The sequence below is a fragment of the Trachypithecus francoisi genome, unplaced genomic scaffold, assembly GCF_009764315.1.
Source record: "Trachypithecus francoisi isolate TF-2019V2 unplaced genomic scaffold, Tfra_2.0 Lachesis_group2, whole genome shotgun sequence".
In the NCBI taxonomy this organism is placed as follows: Eukaryota; Metazoa; Chordata; class Mammalia; order Primates; family Cercopithecidae; genus Trachypithecus; species Trachypithecus francoisi.
Window position 1 is genome coordinate 116607788 of NW_022681465.1, and position 23020 is coordinate 116630807.

General features: G+C 44.2%; 1 protein-coding gene and 1 pseudogene across 8 annotated transcripts in view; both read right to left on the reverse strand.

Annotated features, from left to right (window-relative positions):
* Positions 1–7288: 7288 nt before the first annotated feature.
* Positions 7289–9147, reverse strand: LOC117065430 (annotated as a pseudogene).
* A 1912-nt stretch (positions 9148–11059) lies between these two features.
* Positions 11060–23020, reverse strand: part of MAPK9 (mitogen-activated protein kinase 9) — a 62864-nt gene continuing 50903 nt past the window's right edge. For 4 of the 8 annotated variants that reach the window (XM_033180259.1, XM_033180262.1, XM_033180260.1 and 1 more), the window contains 4 exons: positions 22411–22535; positions 21351–21414; positions 19703–19774; positions 14800–17718 (listed from right to left, as the gene is read on the reverse strand). In XM_033180259.1, coding sequence (XP_033036150.1) covers positions 17576–17718; positions 19703–19774; positions 21351–21414; positions 22411–22535 — 404 coding nt within the window. In that variant the 3' untranslated portion in view covers positions 14800–17575. Of the gene's footprint in view, positions 11475–14799; positions 17724–19702; positions 19775–21350; positions 21415–22410; positions 22536–23020 lie in introns of those variants that run through there. The other 4 variants (XM_033180264.1, XM_033180265.1, XM_033180266.1 and 1 more) reach the window with 3 other exon arrangements.

The following is a 23020-nucleotide window of genomic DNA, read 5'->3' on the forward strand; positions in this document are numbered from 1 at the left end:
GGGGCCGGGGAGGAGCCCCTGCAGGGCTGCAGAATCCCCGGGCTGAGCAGAGCCCCTGCAGGGCTGCAACCTGGGGAAGGTGTGTGGGCCCGGGGCATGTCTCCATCTGCAAGTTCTTAGTAATCTGATCTTTGAATTTGTGTTTGCTAAGTCCACTGGGACTACGGAGTATGCTTGTGAGGAAACACATTTGCGCTGCGTGTCCACGCGACTCCTTGCTTGCCCTATTCACACTTAGGGCTCAGGATGCCCCTGTACACAAGGTGCTGGTGGGGCGACTGTTTCGGGCCGCCCAGACTCAGGCAGGTTCCAGGTAGGCACATTACTGGACACTGAGTCAGCGGGGCACTGACAGCCCCAGGGCCAGGCTCCCTGTTCTAACCAGAACTTGCTTCAGACAGAGAGAAGGCAACGGTGTCCTGAAAACCACCAATGGCCACGTGACCTGATCATAGCCCCCCCCCGCCCCCCCCCCCCACTTTCCCAACTTTTATTTTAGGTTCAGGGGTATAGTGTGGGTTTGCTGCATAGATAAATAGTATGTCGTGGGGTTTGGTGTGCACTTTATTTCATCACTCAGGTATTAAACACAGTACCTGTTTTTTTTTTTTTTTAATTTATTTTCACTCTTCTCCCACCCTCTACCCTCAAGTAGGCCCCAGTGTCTACTGTTCCCTTCTTGGTGTCAGCGGTTCACTCCCACTTATGAGAACATGTTGGCCGGGCGTGGTGGCTCATGCCTGTAATCCCAGCACTTCGGGAGGCTGAGATGGGCAAATCACAAGGTCAGGAGTTCAAGACCAGCCTGGCCAACATGGCGAAACTCCATCTCTACTAAAAATACAAAAAATTAGTTGGGTGTAGTGGCAGGCGCCTGTAATCCCAGCTACTTAGGAGACCGAGGCAGGAGAATTGCTTGAACCCGGGAGGTGGAGGTTGTAGTGAGCCGAGATTGCACCACTGCACGCCAGGCTGGGCGACAAAGTGAGACTCCATCTCAAAAAAAAAAAAAAAAAAAAAAAAAAAAAAGAGAACGTGTGGTATTTGGTTTTCTGTTCCTGCATTCATTCACTTAGGATAATGGCCTCCAGCTGCATCCATGTTGCTGCAAAGGGCATGATTTAGTTCTTTTTTACGGCTGTGTTGTATTCCATGGTGTACCACATTTTATTTATCCAATCTGCCATTAATGGGCACCTATATTGATTCCATGTCTTTGCTATTGTGAATAGTGCTGGGATGAACATATGCATGCATGTATCTTTATGGCAGAATGATTTATTTTCCTTTGGGTATATAACCAGTAAAGGGATTGCTGGGTCAAATGGCACTTCAACTCTTAGTTGAGAAATATCCAACTGATTTGCACAGTGGCTGAACTACTTTACATTTCCACCCATGGTGTATAAGCATTCGCTTTTCTCTGCACCCTCCCCAGGATCTGTTATTTTTGATAATAGCCATCCTGACTTGTGTGAGATGGTATCTCACTGTGGTTTTGCTTTGCATTTCTCTAATAGTGATGTTGAGCATTTTTTCATATAGTTGTTGGCCATCTGTATGTCTTCTTTTGAGAAGTGTCTGTTCGTATTCTTTGCCCATTTATTAATGGGGCTATTTGTGTTTTCCTTGTTAATTTGTTTAAGTCCCTTATAGAATCTGGATATTAGACCTTTGTCAGATGCATATATTTTCCTCCATTCTGCTTGTTTTCTGCTTACCCTATTGATAGTTTCTTTTGCTGTGCAGAAGTTCTTTAATTAGATCCTGCTGGTCAATCTTCGTTGCAATTGCTTTTGGAGTCTTTGTCATAAAATATTTGCCACAGCCAATGTCCAGAATGGTATATCCTAGATTTTCTTTTAGGGTTTTTATAGTTTTAGGTTTTACATTTAAGTCTTTAATCCATCTTGAGTTGATTTTTGTATATGACATAAGAAAGGGATCTGGTTTTAATCTTCTGCATATGGCTAGCCAGCTATCCCAGTGCCATTTATTGAACAGGGGATCCTTTTCCCATTGCTTGTTATTGTCAGCTTTGTCGAAGATCAGATGGTTGTATTTCTGGGTTCTCTAACCTGTTCCATTGGCCTGTATGTCTGTTTCTGTAGCAGTACCATGCCATTTTGGTTACTGTAGCCCTGCAGTATAGTTTGAAGTTAGGTGGTGTGCCACCTCTAGCTTTGTTCTTTTTGCTTAGGATTGCTTTGGCTATTTGGGGTCTTTTTTGGTTGCATATGAATTTTGGAATAGTTTTTCCCAATTCTATGAAAAATGTCATTGGTAGTTTGATAGGAACAGCACTGAATCTGTAAATTGCTTTGGATACTATGGCCATGTTAACGATACTGATTCTTCTATCCGTGAACCTGTAATGTTTTGTGTCATCTCTGACTTTGAGCAGTGGTTTGTGATTATCATTGTAAAGATCTTTCACCTCCCTGGTTAGCTGTACTCTTAGGTATTTTATTCTTTTTGTGGCTATGTGAATGAGATTGTATTCTCGATTTTGCCCTCAGCTTGGATGTTATTGGTGTATAGAAATGCTATTGATTTTTGTACATTGATTTTGTATCCCGAAATTTTGCTGAAGTTGTTTATCAGATCCAGGAGCCTTTGGGCACAGAATAAGAGGTTTTCTAGGTATAGAATCATCTTCTGAGAAAAGAGATCATCTGATTTCCTCTTTTCTTATTTGGATGCTTTTTCTTTCTTTCTCTTGCCTGATTGCTCTGGCTCGGGCTTCCAATACTATTTTGAAAAGGACTGGTGAGAGAGGGCATCCTTGTCTTGTACCAGTTTTCAAGGAGAATAGTTCCAGCTTTTGCCCATTTGATATGATGTTGGCTGTGGGCTTATCATATTTGGCTCTTATTGAGGTATATTCCTTGGATGCCTAGTTTGTTAAGGGTTTTATACATGAAGGGATGTTGAATTTTACCAGAAGCCTTTTCTGCATCTCTCGAGATGATCGTGTGGCTTTTCTTTTTAGTTCTGTATATGTGATAAATTACATTTATTGAGTTGCGTATGTTGAACCAACCCTGCATCCCAGGGATAAAGTCTATTTGATTGAGGTGGATTAGCTTTTTGATATGCTGCTAGATTTGGTTTGCAAGTATTTTGTTGAGAATTTTTGCATCTATGTTCATCAGGGACATTGGCTTGAAGTTTTCTTTTTTTGTTGTTGTTGCGTCTCTGCCAGGTTTTGGTATCAGAATGATGCTGGCTTCATAGAATGAGTTAGGGAGGAGTTCCTCCCTTGGCCTTGATTTTTTGGAATAGTTTCAGCAGGATTAGTACAAGTTCTTCTATATGTCTGGTAGAATTTGGCTGTGAATCTGTCTGGTCCAGGGATTTTTCTGGTTGGTAGGTGTTTTATTACTGATTCAATTTTGGAACTTGTTATTCGTCTGTCCAGGTTTCTTCCCAATCATAGCCTTTCTTACTAGGGCTGCTTCCCTGTATCAGTCATTCACAGAGTCAAAACACAGTGACTGAAAAGGAAAGGGGAAGATGGCTGCCCCTTCAGCTATTTGTTACCTCAGTTTCCTTTTTGGTTCTGTAAGTCTTCCAACATCTGTTTAGCCTTCCTTTCCCTGTCAGCCTTCCACATGCATCAGTACGCTGCAGGTGGGGAGAGGAGGTAGAATGTGTGTGGGTCAAAGTGACAGTCATACCTTGCTTAACACTGGAGACACCTTCTGAGAAATGTGTTAGGCGATGTTGTCATTGTGAGAACTTCACAGAGTGTACTCACACAAACCCAGATGGTACAGCCCACTAAGCACCTAGGCTGTATCGCAAAGTCTATTGCCCCTGGGCCACAAACCTGGATAGCAAGTTGCTGTACTGAATACTGTACGCAATGGTAACACAATACTAAGTAATTGTGTATCTAAACAAAACATATTTATTTATTTATTTATTTATTTATTTTTTTGAGACGGAGTCTTGCTCTAGCCCGGGCTGGAGTGCAGTGGCCGGATCTCAGCTCACGGCAAGCTCTGCCTCCCGGGTTTACACCATTCTCCTGCCTCAGCCTCCGGAGTAGCTGGGACTACAGGCGCTCGCCACCTCGCCCGGCTAGTTTTTTGTATTTTTTAGTAGAGACGGGGTTTCACCGTGTTAGCCAGGATGGTCTCGATCTCCTGACCTCGTGATCCGCCCGTCTCGGCCTCCCAAAGTGCTGGGATTACAGGCTTGAGCCACCGCGCCCGGCCTACAAAACATATTTATTTACTGAGATGGGGTTTTACTCTGTTGCCCAGGCTGGAGTTCAGTGGCATGACCACAGCTCACTGCAGCCTCCAACTTCTGGCCTTAAGCGATCCTCCCACCTCAGCCTCCTGAGTAGCTGAGGCCACAGATGCACGCCACCACATCCATCTAACTGTTTCATTTTCTGTAGAGATGGAGTCTCACTCTATCACTCAGGCTGCTCTTGAACTCTTGGCCTCAAGTGATCCTCCCATCTCAGCCTCCCAAAGTGTTATGATTACAGGCATGAGCCACCACACCTGGCCTCGAAACATGGAAAAGGTAGAATATAAATACAGTATTATAATCTTATGAGACCTCTGTCATATGTGGGCTGTGGTTGACTGAAATGCCATTAGATGACTCATGACTGTGGTTGCGTTAGCCTTATGCAGAGTTGACCTGGTAAGAATGAAATATTTATGCATGTATAAGCTACACAAGACAAATTGTGTAATTTCAGTGATTCTGTGTAGGCATTAAATTCTTTTATATTTGCATTTAAAACAAGCAATGAACAATGTAAAAACAAACAGTAATGTTCATCTTACATTTTAATGATAACCTCATATTTTAGGTTTTATGTACTTAGAATAACATTAAATGGCACATAAAAATGCCAGGACAAGGGGAGAGAGAGTGAGTGAGAAAGGAAAAAAGTGCTTTAACACTAACAGCACAATTTCCCTGATTTTCAAACCCCACCTTTTCATTTAGCTCTGGCCCCTAAACCCTGGGATGAAGCGAGAAGTGCCTTTGCCTGGATTTCAAGAACTGCCCAGGGAGTTGGCCAGGCAGGGTGGCTCACACCTGTAATCCCAGCACTTTGGGAGGCCGAGGCAGGTGGATCACCTGAGGTCAGGAATTCGAGACCAGCCTAGCCAACATGGTGAAACCCCATCTCTACTAAAAATACAAAAATTAGCCGGCCGTCGTGGCAGGTGCCTGTAGTCCCAGTTACACGGGAGGCTGAGGCAAGAGAATCACTTGAACCCAGGAGGTGGAGGAGGTTCCAGTGAGCCAAGATCGCGCCATCACACTCCAACCTGGGGAACAAGAGCGAGACTTCGTCTCCAAAAAAAGAAAACAAAAACAAACAAATAAACAAACAAAAAAACTGCCCAGGGAGATCACGGAGGCAGGCTGTGAGGGGGCGTCTATGAGCACCCAACTGCGTTCCATTCGAGAACAAGTCATGTGTAAACACGGGCCAGGCCAGAGAGCCTGATGCTTTCCTACGAGAGAGCCATTGGGTGGATGACCTTTTGTGCCCCTCCTCTCCTTCTCCCTGCTTTGAGCTCGGTGGGGTCCGAAACTGAAGAGGAGGAAGTGACATGGGAGCAAAATGAGGGGCAGGAAGGACTCTGTCTCCTCGTACCAGATACTGAGCTGTTGTCTCTCAGCTTCAAGCCTCACTTCTATGCTTAGCCTCAGCTGAGCTACACATCTCTCTGCTGTCAGCTGACTCCTTGTTGACCTTGCAAATGGGAGGTTCTAGAAGGAGACAAGAAAGCACTTCTCCTTCCCATTGTGCCCACTGTCCTGATGGTGGCACATCAGCAACAGCCCTGCACGCCAACAGTGGCGGCCGGTTCCAGACTCAGTTTCATTCTGCTCTTCCAGGACAGCTTCATCGCCGCTCCCACAGGGGCTACCACCAGCCTGGCCATGCTGCTCCTCCCAGATCTGGTTCCCTCTCCGTGGGGCCCTTCTCTGAACTTTCAGGCTCTGACAAGCCCAGATTCTCTCTTCCCTTTATTCCTTAACCCCCAGAGGGTGGCAGCTGCCCCTTCAGCTATTTGTTACCTCAGTTTTCTTTTTGGTTCTCTAAATCTTCCAACAGCTGTTTAGCCAAGTCCCCACGTTCAATTCTTTGTTGAAATACCTAGTGTGGCTCCTGTGTCCCTGACTGGTCCCCACTCGGTCACCCAACCTGGTATCAGGAGTGGTGCCCTGGGAAACAGATGCTCAAAGATGGGGGAGCTCAAATCCATAGTGTGATGGGCCCGTGAAGTGTGGGACTTTCCCATCCCTTATCTCCTGCTCCCTGCTTTGACCCTAATAGGATAAAAAAAATTCAAGCTAGTAATAAAAGAGAGGAAGGATAGAAGTGAAATATGGGGAAGGGAAGGAATATGCCATGCCACCTTCCCTGCCTTCCTGTATATTGAATATCCCAAGCAGAGAAGGTAGAAGATTTATCTCTGAATGAATTTGGCAAGTTTGAATATCACACAGCATGAGCCATTTTAATAACTAAACCGAAATGGAATTTTTTGCTTAGACTAAGTTTTCTCTTTTCTATGAGAGACCAGAAAGATCATGGGATCTATCAATGTTTTCAATCAGTTGCTCCCCCACTAACTGTTAAGGAGTCAGGGAGTAAAATAAAATTGCATATTAATTATGTCACATAGGCCCTGCTTATTCAACATACTGGTTATACTAGATTTTATGTTCAAATATACCTAAATAAGATAACACAAACAATTTAAAGCAGCACTGGGATTTAGTACAACTGGTTTTCTTTCCAAAAAGTCATGTAATTTAGGAAACTTGAATATAGACTTGGCATTAACTTTAGTTTTTAAAGATACATACTGGAAAATTTAGGGGTAAAATTTAATGATGCCAATAAATTACTTAGTAAAGAAGATATATTAGTCAGCACAGGCTGCCGTAACAAAATACCACACACTGCATGGGTTAAACAACAGAAACTTCTTTTCTTTTCTTTTTTTTTTTTTGAGACAGAGTCTCGCACTGTTGCCCAGGCTGGAGTGCAGTGGCGCGATCTCAGCTCACTGCAAGCTCCGCCTCCCGGGTTCCCGCCATTCTCCTGCCACAGCTTCCCGAGTAGCTGGGACTACAGGTGCCCGCCACCACGCCCATTTAATTTTTTTGTATTTTTAGTAGAGACAGTGTTTCACTGTGTCAGCCAGGATGGTCGCAATCTCCTGACCTCGTGATCCACCTGCCTCAGCCTCCCAAAGTGCTGGGATTACAGGCGTGAGCCACCGTGCCTGACCCAGAAACTTATTTTCTTAAACAGTCTGGAGGCTGGAAGTCTGAGATCAGGGTGCTGGGATGTTCGGGCTTTGGTGAGGACTCTTTTCCTGGCTTGCGGATGGCTGCCTTCTCCCTGCACCCTGTTTTGTTTTTCCTTTTTTTATTTTTTAATCTTTTTTTTGGTCTTTGAACTCATTAAAAATTTTTGTTTTTTAACAGAAAAATAAACATGTTTATTACATGGGTGGAGACAGAAAGGATGAGGATTTATTTGCCTTTCCGGGCCTTGATTTTCCTAAGATAGAACTCTGACTCCTTGCCCTCTAGCACGTAGCCATCTGCCTGGCCACACTGTCCTGGCCTTGACGCGGTGATTGCCCTGCTGGAGCTGCTTCTCCAGAAGCTGATTTTGGTGTTCTTTTTCCTTTCATCATATTTCTTCTGAAGTTTTTAGATCAGTTTTTGTTTAAAACCTCTTCCTCCTCAGGAATCAGCTTGGCCCCTTTCTTGCGGCCCAGGAGCAGTGCATGGTAGGGCTCGTACCACCACGGTGTGTTGTCAGTGAGTATGATGCAGCTCTTCACCAGGGTCTTGGTCCAGACCAACTCATTATTGGACGCACTGTAGACAACATCCACGATGCTTGTTTTGCAGTTACAACACTCTGAGCCCCAGGAGAAATTCCCACATCCAGCCTTAGGGCACAGTATGTTTTGTGACTTCTCTGCACATGCACTGTGTGGATGTGGCAGGGGCCAATCTTGGCACTGGCAGCAGGGCACCTCAGCTCATACTGCCTCTTGTGGTTAGGTTTTCTCTTGCCCCCGGTCTTGTGGTGCTTGTGCCAGCTGTCCCGAGATGCCATTCGCTCAGCGCTGGCTGGAAAGACCCACCTGTCTTAATCTTAATAAATGTATTTAAGCCTTCGCTGGGTCTTACCAAATTAGGCACATAGAGTTTGTTGAGGCCACAGACTTACAGGAATTTCAAATTTTTCCTTACCATTTCCTCTGTCACCTAGATTGCTTAGTGTATTGTTAGTCTCCAGATGTGTAAGATATTATACAATTTATTTTGAATTTTATCACATTATCCTATGATGTTGACTTTGGGATTTACTGAGACTTCCTCTGTGGACTGATACAGGCAGTATTCCTGTAAGTTCCCTGTGTTGAAAAGAATTTGCCTGTTGGCTCTAGTGCTCTCTCTGAGCCCAGGTAGAGAGCTGTGGCGTTCCAGTCTTCTAGTTCTTTGCTTTTTCACCCACCTGACCTGTTCATTTCTGAGAGGGGTGCATTCAAATTTCAAACCACACTTTTTGGTATTTTGTGAACCATCATACGCACACACACACACAGTTATATATTATACATATACTACATGCTGTGTGTTTTGTAATTTTATATATTGTTAGGTTTTCCCTTTGCTCACGGCCCTTAACTCTTTTTGATTAGTGTGTTTTGGTCATTGACATTTATTTTAACTACTGGTATATTAGGGCTTATTTATGCTTTTATTTCATTTTTCCTATATTTACCATATTTTCTGATAAGAACAGACTTGATCTGTTCTTGATCTGTTACTTGATCTTCAAAAAGCAAGGATGATATTTTCTTTTTCTCCCCTTTTCCTGACTGAATTTCCTTCTGGCCCAAGTAATGATTTTTATTTTTGTCTATCAATTTTAACAACTTTAAAAAATGTTAGGCATCCATCCCACAAACCCAGGTGCATCCCTAATATCCTCTCACATTCCTCTGGTCTCTCTCCCTGTTTCGTCTCCACCTCCATCAGCAGAGTTGGTATCATTCTTGGAGCTTTATGAAGTCTCGTGGTCCAGAAAAATGTCCAAAGGTTCATGAGTTACTCCTCAGGACTCTCAGAAGCCACACTGACTTCTTAGTAGTTTCTCTGAAGTCAACACCAACGCCTTCAGCCACATGTAGGCAGCTCATTACAAATGCTATTATGCAGGCACATATGTACATGGCTACCTATACCTGTGTCCGTCTATAAAATACATGTGTATACATCATGTATACATGAAGTTAAGAGACTTTTTTTTTTTTTGAAACGGAGTCTCGCTCTGTCGCCCAGGCTGGAGTGCAGTGGTGCGATCTCAGCTCACTGCAAGCTCTGCCTCCCAGGTTCACACCATTCTCCTGCCTCAGCCTCCCAAGTAGCTGGGACTAGAGGCACCTGCCACCACGCCTGACTAACTTTTTTTTCCTATTTTTAGTAGAGATGGGGTTTCACCATGTTAGCCAGAATGGTCTCCATCTCCTGACCTTGTGATCTGCCTGCCTTAGCCTCCCAAAGTGCTGGGATTACAGACGTGAGCCACTGCGCCTGGCCGAAGTTAAGAGACTTTAAAAAATCTGGTTGCTTGTAAAAAATCAGTGGGGAAATTAATGACTGCATATCAGTATAAACGCATGTACATACACATGCATGTAGACAGGATATAGCAGGTGGTGAAATAACATTTGGAGAATCTGGGTGAGGAAGAATTCTTTGTACTATTTTTGCAACTTTTCTTATTTCAAAATTAAAATTTAAAATGTAATGGGGTCAGCCAACAGGACACGGGACTCAGCTTTGAAGAGCTTCCCTGACTACAGTTTTGGCAAGTCGTCTCAAAAAGAGGAATGAAAAAGCCAGAGAAATAAGGTGTGATGCTGCCTGAGGCAGCTGTGAAACCAACACCATGCTCTGAGCCTGACCAATAAAGGGAAAGAATAGGGCACGGGGCTGCCTTTTGCCTGAGGCTCACCTCAGGGCCACCAAACAGCCCTGGCTGACACGCGGGAGCTCTCGCTGACAGCAAACTGCCAGCACATGATGGCAACAGGACGAATTAAGGAAATCACTCTTCCCCAAGCCCTCAAAGAATTCTTGCTCATGGCCAGGATTGTCAACTGAGGCCAATGGCATGTGACATGTAGATGAGGCACCCCCAAAGGAAGCCCACGTGGATAACTTCCTCTTCACGGGGAGGAAAATGTGACTGAGGGATGGAGGACTGGACTGTCATCACCCTAGCCAGTGGCCAATGTTAGCATCACTGGCCTGGTGTGATGGCTCATATCTATATTCCCAGCACTTTGGGAGGCTGAGGAGGGAGGACTGCTTGAGCCCAGGAGCTTGAGACTAGCATGGGCAACAGAACAAAACCCTGCCTCTAAAAAACACTTAAAAATCAAAAATCAAAGTTTTAGCATCACTGACAGAGGGTTAAAAAGATATGAAGTGTCCTTTGGTGTGATTTAATAGAAAGGACACAAAATCACTTAAATGTATTACAACCAAAAGATGCAGGTGAACCTAGCAAAGCTTTATCTGTACCTTCCAGATCCCAGGAAATCCTGGGGATGGGAGCAGGTCAGGGCAAACTCTTAGAATTGGCCACACAAAGCTGGAGGGTGCACACCCTGCAGCACAGCCTGCCCTGCCTGGCACTGTTAAGTTGGTTCAATGGAGGATAAGAATATCCTTCAGGACATGACAACCAGAAAGCAGGCACTATGAATGCATGGGTGTTGACTAGGCCCTGGAAAAAAAGGCAAGGGATGCTCAAGGTGATCAACATCTGAAGTCACACCCAGCGTGAGCCAGGTTCTGCCCTGATGGAGACATTTTTGTAGTCATCAGGCAACAGGAGAGCTGCCTGGCGTTAGTTGTACGGTCCTTTGCGGAATCAGAGTCACACAGCCTTCAAAACACATCACTTCTTTATTCACGCTGAAACAAAACAAGGCCACTAAGTGCTCTGCTCCCTTACTCAATCGGACCTACGGACACGGGGACAAAACTAGACATGTTTTCTAAGTGGCCACAGGATAGCAAAAGTGTGGCTATCAAGGGGGAGGTGGGCGCTCACCACCTGCCCCTCTCAAGTAAAAATAAAAGAAAGCACTCTGAGATCCAGGGAGGGTGCCAAACTCGTTTCTTTTTCTTGAAATGTGACTAGTAAGTGGAGCAGAGAATGACGCTGAAGTGCATTCATGCTTTCTGTGACTCATCCATCAAGCTCCTTCTCTGTGACCTTGCGGCCGAGTGATGAGGCTGCAGAGCTGAACTGCCCTGCTGATGGGGAGACAACAGCCACATGGACGTGTCCTGATGACTGCCTGAAGGTGCTGCTCATCACCATGCAGATGAAGGTTCAGGAGACATGTTCATGCCATCGGACCACAGATGTCAAGCTGGGAGAGAATGTTTATGACGATGACAGAACTGGGATTGACTGCAACATCACAAAACTCAGGAACTGAGATGGGCCTAGACCCAGAGTGTGACATGGCTGTCAAGACTAAGGCCACCCGAGAGTGTGTTTGTTAATGGGGGCCCTTAGAGGGTGCCCTGCTCAGGCTGTATCTCAAATACTGTGTCTACTTCTGGGCCCATATTTTAGGGGTGCAGCTGACAAGTGGGTCCCCAAGGTGATCAGGCTCTGGGGAATTTTTATTTTTAGAGAATGGGTCTCACTCTGTCGCCTAGTCTGTAGTGGTCTGGTCAATGCTCACTGCAGCCTCAAACTCCTGGGCTCAAGCAATCCTCTTGCCTCAGCCTCCTCAGCAGCGGAGGCTTTTTCACAGGAGAGAGGGTTGGATGAACTTTTGAGTTTAACACAGAGAAGGGAAGACTTGGAGCTGACCTTTCCAACTAACATATTAAAGCCTCTGCTATTAAAAGCAGGTCAGACTTGCTGTTTTGCCTGGAGGAAAGGTCTAGGAGCCATGGGCAGAAGTTACGGGAGCCAAGTGTCAGTTCGATTTAAGAAAGAACGTTCTAGCAGTTAAAAGTACAAATGATTCAGTGGGAAAGGAATTCCCTTCTTGTGAACAGGGGCTGGGTGACCAGCTGTGAGGAACTCTTCAGGTTGAGTCCTACTTGAATGGGTGTGACGCAGAGAGCCCCTCTGTGCATTCCACTCTAGATGCGCAAATGAAGTTCACTTCAAAGCACACTTAAAAATGTGCGAATGAGGGCCGGGCGCGGTGGCTCAAGCCTGTAATCCCAGCACTTTGGGAGGCCGAGGCGGGCGGATCACGAGGTCAGGAGATCGAGACCCTCCTGGCTAACACGGTGAAACCCCGTCTCTACTAAAAATACAAAAAACTAGCCGGGCGCGGTGGCGGGCGCCTGTAGTCCCAGCTACTCGGAGGCTGAGGCGGGAGAATGGCAGGAACCCGGGAGGCGGAGCTTGCAGTGAGCCGAGATCGCACCACTGCACTCCAGCCTGGGCGACACAGCGAGACTCCGTCTCAAAAAAAAAAAAAAAAAAAAAAAAAAGTGCGAATGAAATTAATTTCAAAGCACATTTATAAAAGCTGTTAAGAAAATCACAGGGAGTTTGAGGGAAGAGGAGAGAATATATTTTTGGAGAATCGATTTAAAATACGGTTTTAAGTGAAAGAATTTATTTCAAAGCTCAGCACAGAACTACTCCTTTAGGAGATGTGTTTAATGATAGCTGTGTCTTTGTACATTTCCATTTAGCTCCTGAGTTCCACGTGGAGGAAGTGATGGAAATTACCCAGTTCATTGGAACAAAGTCGTTTTTTTCTGCCATCAAGTAAGAACACCAACCAGTGCTGGGGCTGAGTGACGATGCCCTGTGTACACCCAAGATTTGTGTACAAACGAGTCAGGCCTAGCAAGGGCAGAAAAGGCAGCAGAACCCTCCTGAGGCTCCGCTCCCCTGAGAACACAAAGCATCTAGGAGCTGTGTCTAGAGAGGGGCTTTTCGGCCAGGCACAGAGGCTCACGCCTGTAATCCCAGCACTTTTGAGAGGACGAGGCAGGTGGATCGCTGGAGCTCAGGAGTTCGAGACTCACCTGGCCAACACAGTGAAACCCCATCTCTACTAAAAACACAAAAATTAGCTAGGCACAGTGGTGCACGCCTGTAATCCTGGTTACGCGGGAGGCTGAGGTACCAGAATTGCTTGAACCTGACAGGCGGAGGTTGCAGAGAGCCGAGACCGCTCCTCTGCACTGCAGCCTGGGCGACACAGTGAGATTCTGGAAAGAAAAAGAAAGAAAAAGGAAGGAAGGAAAGAAGGAAAGAAGGAAGGAAGGAAGGAAGGAGGGAGGGAGGGAGGGAGGGAAGGAGGGAAGGAGAAGGAAGGAAGAAAAAGAAAGGAAGAAAAAGAAAGGAAGAAAAAGGAAGAAAGGAAAAGAAAGAAAAGGAAAAGAAAAGGGGCTATTCACATGGTATCCACTGGGGTCCAGGGCTCCTCTGAAAGCTTGGCAAAAATTTTGTGCTTATGGCATTTTTCTTGGGAGAAGGTCACAGATGTCAGCAGATTCTCAAAAGTGTTTATGACTAAAAGAGAAGAGTGAGATTTGCAAGAACGCGCTGCCCACGGGGTCAGGGCAGACCCACCGCTCCTTCTTGGTGCAGTGAGGTGCCCTTCTTTCTTGGGAGTAAGGCCTTCTCACTGTTGCAGGGTCGGGGGTTAGACAGAATGATTCTGGGTTTCCCTTCCAACTCTAAACACCAGGGAGGAGAACGGAGACAGCAAACACTCGTGCTCACAGTGGCCCTCGGGAACCCACGGCCTTGGTCATTCTAACTGCAGAAGAGCATGTGGTCTCCAGGCCTTGAGGACTCAGCCTGTGACCAGCTCCCAAGGGCCGAGACATGCACCTCCCTTACAGAATGGCTACGTTCAGCTGCAAGGAGATGTGACTGACCACTCTGTCACTGTTATTACTGATTTTGTTACCAAGTTTCCTGATTAAAACAATATCGAAGAATAAGTAGCCACAGAATCAAGATAACGCAAGTAGCTAATTATGAAGTTATTTTGAAATATGGGCACTCTCCCTCCTCCCTGAACACCCCCACCCCACCTGTGTGTATTACTTCAGTCGATAAATAAAAAGCATTTCAGTGCTGCCTGCAGTGAAAGAGGGAAGAGGGAACAGGACAGAGAAATGGAACCCAGACCCAGACCCAGACCCCAGTATCTCAAGAAACACCTTCCTTCTCTCGAGACCTTTATAAACACAGCTGATGCTCATCTCTCTGGAATGATTCTAGTCCTTTTAAGCAAACAAAGGAAACTGAGCCACTGAGTGTCCTTCTCCTCCTGTGGTATTAAGTACTGAAGCCTAAAGTGCTTCAAAAACACACGTCAGATGAACTTGGCTCATCCCACGCAAAGCCACAAGCACCATGAATGACGTTAAGTCATACGACTAAGGCTGACCGGCGGATTCTCCTGGCCATGCCTCATGAGAAAATAATTACACCAATACTCTGAACTGTGGTTGCGTATTGGTGAAGTCAAAACTTACCGCCATTAGTTTTGAAAACACAGATTTAGGAGTTTGCAGAATATTTTCAATAAGAGAACAAACAGCAATGTTTCTGCCTTTCAGTGTGAAACCTCTTGCTAACATTGATCAAAAGCATGATGCTTTATCATCTATCTGTGTTCATGTTAAATCTGTCATCAGAGATGGTGATGGAGAAATATCTAATTGTTATTTAAACACACACAAAAATTGGACATGCTATACATTTATCTTTTAAAATGTAGTCTGTATTATTTTCACCAACCAAAACACACATAATATATTTTATAATAAACATTAGGCAATGTTACTTTTGAGATATGCAATCTGAAAGGTCACATTTGTATTTATTACCAGTAGGAAATACCAGAGGAGTTACATTAGAAATCAACCAGACAGACTCGTACGTCATTATCGTGACTTACACAGCATTAGATGCGGGCTGAAGCAGCACCCACTTAGTGTTTCCGACACGGACCTGGTGTGGGCAAGCGGCCTGTAAGAGGCTTCCCCTCTCCGCACTGGGCTGTGTCTCACATCTCAAAGACCAGAGCAGAGCCCTGTTTCCATCTCCAGGCCCACGACTGACACAGTGTGCACAGCCAGTGTTTCTAGACTCTCTCCTGCTCTGACAGAACTCGCTCTCTGGACTCTGCACTTGAAATTAAGACCTGAACATGGGGGAGACAGTCATTTCCTTCTTGACTGAAAACCAAGTCAACAAATGAAACAAACCTAGTCTAAATTCCAGGATAATAATAAATTACCTGGTTTATAAAAATACATGTCCAAAATAGTTACTTCCTGGGTTGTGTACAATATAAATTACAAAAATAAAATAGAAGAGATGAAAAGTTGAGCCCATTTTTCAGTTCTTTAACCAACATCAGCATTTTTCCACAGAGATCAGTGTGAAACCATTTGTGTGGCACCAAGACCCTGGCAAATCTAGGCTCATGAGGGAGAACCCTGAAGCCGGGTGAGGTATTTCTGTGGAGTCCTGTGGGCTGTCCTAGGCACGCTCGCCTCTACCTGGTGGAAGACGGCCTTTCCGGGAAACCCTCCACACCGTCCGGGCTCCATCTGTGGCAAGTGGCTCGCTGAGTGCACAGAGGAGCGAGTGAGCAGGGCACCTGTGGGTGCCTCGTCCCCTGTCCACATCTCCCGAGGAGGGAGCATCACACAGTGCAGGGCAACTCGTGCATTTTCAACGTCTCCCTTTTGTTTTTCCTTTTAAAGATAGATTTAGTGAAGTCTTTTAAAAGAATGTGTATTACAGGGAAGATAGACAGTCATACAATAGGTGTTTCTGCCTCAATCCAAGTTATTATTACCATTTTGTATTTGAAAGTGTCTAAACGACAATATAAAAGAACTATTTCTTATTTCAATATTAGTTTTGCTAATCAAGGGTTCCAGTTTCCAGTGATTCGACCAACCGACAGGACATAATGAGTGCAGAGAGAGCCATGCACTTTAGATCGTATCTAGAATCCACTTTCTCTTCACAGTTCCTCCTCAGAACACAGTCTAGAGAATGTTGACTGAAAAGCTTCCAAAATAATTGAACACAAGATATGAATCAGCAACAAAACAAGCTCAAGGGAAAAACACGGGTACAGGCAGCAAAATGTGATCGTCATAGCTCCGTTTCTGCAGTGACACTTAACACACTCAGTATCTGAATAAGTTCTGAATCATTTACTTATCATAAAGTCTCAAAGTATCAATTTCAGGTGAGCAGTTTTAAATCAGAAAATATTCAATGGTTAATCATTACTCTTTAGGTATTTCCTTCATATCTTCTGAAGAGTTTCCCAGAACATTCACGGGTTTCCCTTGTGAAAAGGAATGCCCCCAAACAATGGAAAACGATAGCAAAAAACAGGCATCTGAATCAGCCTGGCCTCTGAAAACAGACCAGAGGAATTGATCCGCTTTCTTCCAGTGAAGAAAGAAAATCAAGAACATGGTATTGGCAGAGGGAAAGTGAACGAGGGAAGGTAAGTAAAGGACCCAGGTCAGTCTCTGGCAAAGGAAGCACTTAGGAAATGACTGCTGTGACCTCTAGGGACCATTCTGTAAGATTCTACTCCAACGTTAGGCCATGGACGCAGGAATCTATCTGCCATCATCTTAAGATGGAGAGTTACGCGCCTAACAAAGACAGTGAAGTTCTAGGTAGAATTTTAAATTCATAGTAAGTCTAGAAGACCAAGAAGAAAGAGATAAGGTAGCTAGGATTTCAAGCAGCACTAAGCAAAACTTAAAATTTTATCGTGCAGTAAAGCTGAATGTACAATCATCCCAGACAAGACAGTTTAAAGAAAACAAGATGTCCACATGAGTGTCTTGGTTTTAGGCGTGATAATTCTCAGCCCCAAACATCACAAATTTAAGAAAAGCTATATATTTTTATTTATTAAATAGATTTAATTAATATGTCTTCTGAAATACAAAAGATAGAATAAATCATAGCACAAAAGGGAATAAGATATGATAACATCATGACGGCCAATTAATACACATAAATCAACCTTTTCTGGACAGACACCAAATTACTTAAGAAGATTAAGAGATAACTTCAGAAGCAGCACTACCTGGAAGATTATTTGGCATTTAAATACTGATTTCCAAAGTGCTAGATGGGCAAGTCCAAGCAAGCATCTGTGGTCACATGCACACACATCCCAACAGTTACGGATGATGAGAAACTGTCACTATTACAGCTTGAAACAACTTTGCCTATGCTAACTGCTCACCTGAAATGATCTTGAACAAAATCTCTACAAGTTTGCACTTTTTTTCTTCAGACATATTCTGCCTCATTTTATCATCTAAGCAGGCAATCCTATTAGATCTGAGTAGGGGCAAGGCATTGTGTTTCTTACATGCAGAACATGGAGTTTTTCTATTTGGTTCCATCAACTCCCAAGCATTTCAGGCCCATGGAGGTGAGAGTTCCTTCAATGATGACAGGTTTGCTATTTCTAACTTATCATCGACAACCTTCAAGGGGTCCCGTCGAGGCATCAAGACTGCTGTCTGTGTCTGAGGCCAGTGTCTGCTCAGTGGACATGGATGAAATGTCATTGATAGATGAAGACTGAGAAGGAGTGGCGTTGCTACTTACTGCTGCATCTGTGCTAAGAAAACCAAATATAATAAAATCTGAGGCACGACATTGCTGCAAATCCAGGCAACGAGACTTCAGGCCATTTCTCGGCTCTGTCCTTTTGCAGTTTCCCAATCCTAACTGAGTATAAACAAGAAGTTAGTCAGCTAGACTTTCTGAACTTTTCCTTGAGTCTTTCTTTGGGCCCAGAGTCCCATATTCCTATGTCTTTCCTTGCAAGATTCTTCTTTTCTTCTCAGTGGCTAAACATATATGTGGCCATGTATAATCATGTTAGCTACTTAAAAAATACCTGCTGCTTTCAAGCAGACATCAAAAGGAAACAGCTATATCTGAAAATGCAGTATCACAAAAGCTTAAGCCTGAATCGGATTCAAGTGTCACCAGACACTTGAATTATAACAATTTATAACATAAACACTAAATCTACAGAACAAAAAGCATCAACATTCAAAGAAATCTTTTGCAATAAAGACTATATACTAGAAAAAGGAAAAAAATTAGTGGCCTCGTATTTTTTATTGTTTTGTAACTCTAGAAAACTGACATTTTAATCTTTTAAAGCAAATGAAACTATCCTACTTCCTACTATCTATATTTTAGTCTGGTGTGAATAAAAATACAACAGGCAGACTCTCTGAGATCGACGTCTGCAGTCATAAATTTGTGCTTAGTGAACAAGCACTTAGGTTCTTGCTGAAGTTATATAATCTCTAGATGCTTGACACATACGTCATGTTGAATATAAAATTCAAGAATAAAAAGTAAGCTGTGCTCTCTGTGCATCCCCACGCACGTGTGTGCTTTCCAGTGGGAGTGGGAGAGAGACAATAAATATAACTTGAGTGTTTCATTTAGTCAACGGGAAGAATCCTGCAGACGTAAGTGAATACCACTAATATCAGAGTCTCTCATAATCGTACAACTACCCGGTCAGCAGGCTTCCGCCACTATCAAGATCGGCAGATCAAGCAGGAAAATGGGAGAATGATATGAACAATTTTCTCAAGAGAAAACCCAATTCCATTTTACTTAGATTGGCATTTTGGGTGGGACCCATACAAAGGGTTATCAATGTTGAAAAGGCTTTAAATTCCATTTCATCTGTAAATGGAGGTGACAGCAATTATTGCAAAGATGAAAGAGAAATGTTTATAAGGAAGTTCAGTGCCTGGCACATCAGTAAAATGCCATCCACCACCCCCTTCACTATGACAAGCCAAAAAGGTGGCTATTCACACAGTGGTTTTTAAACCTGATGCTAGCTAGGCTGGCATTTCACATGTTGCTGCCATTTATAAAAGATGAACAGGGAAAGAGGCCAGGTGCAGTGGCTCACGCCTGTAATCCCACCACTTTGGGAGGCTGAAGCGGGCAGATCACGAGGTCAGGAGATCAAGACCAGCTTGGCCAATATAGTGAAACCCCATCTCTTTTTTTTTTTTTTTTTTTTTTTTTTTTTGAGGTGGAGTCTCGCTCTGTTGCCCGGGCTGGAGTGCAGTGGCCGGATCTCAGCTCACTGCAAGCTCCGCTTTCCGGGTTCACGCCATTCTTCTGCCTCAGCCTCCTGAGTAGCTGGGACTACAGGCGCCCGCCATCTCGCCCGGCTAGTTTTTTGTATTTTTTTAGTAGAGACGAGGTTTCACCGTGTTAGCCAGGATGGTCTCGATCTGCTGACCTCGTGATCCGCTCGTCTCGGCCTCCCAAAGTGCTGGGATTACAGGCTTGAGCCACCGCGCCCGGCCTGTGAAACCCCATCTCTACTAAAAATACAAAAATTAGCCGGGCGTGGTGGCATGTGCCTGTAATCCCAGCTACTTGGGAGGCTGAGGCAGGAGAATCACTTGAACCCAGGAGGCAGAGGTTGCAGTGAGCAGAGATCATTCCACTGCACTCCGGCCTGGGTGATAGAGCGAGACTCTGTCTCAAAAAAGAAAAGCTGAATAGGGAAATTAAAATATCATACAATCAATTAAAGCAATCACTAACCTGAAGGCTGATCTTTTACAACACCATTCTTGCTTCTTTCTTCCCAATCCATGACTTCTTTGTAAATTAGCTCTTTAATAAAAATACAAGTTAAAATGCTCAATCAGTTTCTAAAGAGTTTCATTGTATCTCTAAACTCTGCTTCCAAATCAACTGGAACCACTCCAAAGGCACTGCGATGTGTTATTTTTAATTGTAAGATAAGAGTCAATTCAGTAATATCGTCTACCTGGACCAAAATATTCACGTTTTGATACATTTTATCTTTTCTTTTCTTTCTTTTTTTTTTTTGAGACAGTTTCATGCTGTCATCCAGGCTAGAGTGCAGTGGCACAGTCTTGGCTCACTGCAACCTCTACCTCCTGGATGCCTCAGCCATCCAAGTAGCTGGGATTACAGGTGTTCACCACCATGCCTGGCTAATTTTTATAGTTTTTGTAGAGACGGGGTTTCGCTATGTTGGCTAGGCTTGTCTTGAATTCCTGGCCTCAAGCCATCTGCCCGCCTTGGCCTCCCACAGTGCTGGGATCACAGGTGTGAGCCACTGCACCTGGACTACATCACATCTTTTCCATGCAGCTAGTAAGGGAGCAAAACATATGGGGTGGTTCTGGATCCACAAGGGGCTTTATGAAGTGGACTGGCTCCCACAAAACACTGTAAGGGACTGGATATTCTCACAGCCATTTCAGTATGTTTCTCTATGTAGTTACTTGGGGTTTTCCAAAGGTAACCAGCATCCACATGTGGGCTAGGAACCCCCGACACTGGCCAGAAATGAATCCACACGCCTAAGTCTTTTCCTAGTTTCAACTTCAGTTTTCCTCAACTTTCATTTGTAAGAAAAACTAATTACCTACTAAGTAAGTGATTAGGGATTCCTAAAATTTAAGTATTCATAAACCAACATTAGCATGTTGCATTTACTGAGGCCAGTGAGTGTGCTGTGTGCATGCACTGCTGAGCACAGGCTCACACAGGCAACCGGCACTCCAGGATAGCCCTGGGGCAGGACCCACCTTCAGTGCTGATTCACTCTGACTGTGGTTCTCAGTTACTACTGATCCCACTTCTTAACAAAGAATTGTCAGGTCAATCTCTTCATTATAGGTGCAGTTTGTTGTGGGTGGTCTGGTTAATCTTATAGCGGTAATAATACCTATTTGCATATTTTCAATCTGCAATTTCCCCCAAACTAGATTTTAAAACATATGTACAACTACATGGCTTAAAAAAAGCAGGCAGAAGTTCACATGACCCCCAGCCCTGGATCCCCATTTCTGCATACACTGGGAATTCTATAGGTAACATGCAGCCTGTGAATTGGTGTCACCTGACAATTTGCAACATGTTATCAATATAAGTGTGATACAATTACTAAGCTCAGTTTACAAATCGATATGTAAAAAGCCATAAAAAAATGCTATTTTTCCTTCTTGAAGCAAATGATAAGAAATTGATACATGTTCCTCTCTAACTCTGTTCTCTTCAAGTTCTTTTTCTACTGGAAACTGGGGAGAAAGAGGCTAAGTGGGTCGCAGGGTTTCTTGCCCCTTCCTGAAGGGAAATGTCACAAAATGAAAAGCCTCTGCTTTACAGGATTGGAAGAAATGTCGTAAGGAAGGATCAAAATAAGCTCCATCTTTACCTTTCCATTCTTCAATTGCATGTTCTCTTTCTTCCAACTGGGCATCATAAATCTGAGGTGGTGGCTAAAAATTAAATCATATGTAAAGTCAACAGTAATGCCTCAAAAAAAATGAGGCACTAAAAAAGGTAAAATCACTTGGAAGACTTCTAGTCTATTTATGATATGGATTTAGTTTAATTCAACACATGGTTTAATAAAGATTTGTCATGTGATATTGGATCAGCTTCGGGATCAAAATAATTATGAAAAAGTTAACCAAAAAAGAGTTACTATGTTCCTGTTAGTAATCACCTGACCTCAAAACACAGACATCTGCCCATCACAGGCTGTTTCCCGAGACCCATCATGGACAAGGCATGGTGCTGGCAGCTATGGAAGGTACTGCTGTTTCTTAGAACAAATTTTACATGTTCTTCATGTGAGAACTCCCAAACCCAATGTCCAACTCATAAATGGACTGTTACAAAAGTCTGCTTATAATTTGGATTCTTTTTATATAAAACAATGTTTAAACTGATGGCAAAACCACAGGCCATGCCATAAACATGTATTTCACTCATGGCATGAAGGAAGCCTGCCACTACGCAGTGATCTCCCTCACAGCTAAAGCTCACTCACACCAGTGCTGATACAGAAACACGCACGTGGGCACCAAACTCAGAGTGGAGCTCCTCCAGCAGGGCAGCCAGAAGGCACAAGGCCTTTAGGGAAGGATACACAGACGTGTGATTTTTCAGCAAGCTGCTCAGCCTCTCTGGTTGAGTGGCCTAAACAAGAGGATATAACCAAAGCCAATGGCACAGAACAGATGCTTAATAAACTATGCGCTCACAGCAGCCTTTGCAAAATGGAGACTGGTATCACCAAAGCGTAAGTTCATTCCCGAGGTCCTCTGAGCAAGCGACCCAGGCCTCAGACAGCACTTGGCCTTTTTGTAACTGGGAGCCCCAAATGGAGAACTTGCTACCCATATGTAGCCGCTCTGGACGAGCAGACAAGATCCAAGGAAATACAAGCCTGGCCTCCACATATAAGTCTTTTCAAAACAGATACTCACTGCCTCTGCTTCGGCGGGGTCGTACCAGACAGTGATGTATGGGTGACGCAGAGCTTCATCTACAGAGATCCGCTTGTCAGGATCAATCACTAGCATTTTCGATAACAGATCTCTGGCTTGACTTGCTAGGGTGACAACAAAGATTAGATTAATACACTAATGCTGTTAATATGAAACAAAGAGAATCATACAATAAAGAACTAAATATGACAGCACAGACAGAACAAAGATGTATTAATTTTGAGAAATGTTTGATAGGTTCAAGATGAATATAACCCAAACATTTTTTTTTTTTTTTTTTTTGAGACGGAGTCTCACTCTGTTGCACAGGCTGGAGTGCAGTGGCGCGATCTCGGCTCACTGCAAGCTCCACGTCCCGGGTTCACACCATTCTCCTGCCTCAGCCTCCTGAGTAGCTGGGACTACAGGCGCCTGCCACCACACCCGGCTAATTTTTTGTATTTTTTTAGTAGAGACAGGGTTTCACTGTGTTAGCCAGGATGGTCTTGATCTCTTGACCTCATGATCTGCCTGCCTCGGCCTCCCAAAGTGCTGGGATTACAGGCAGGAGCCACCGCGCCCGGCCATAACCCAAACATTTTTAAGAAAA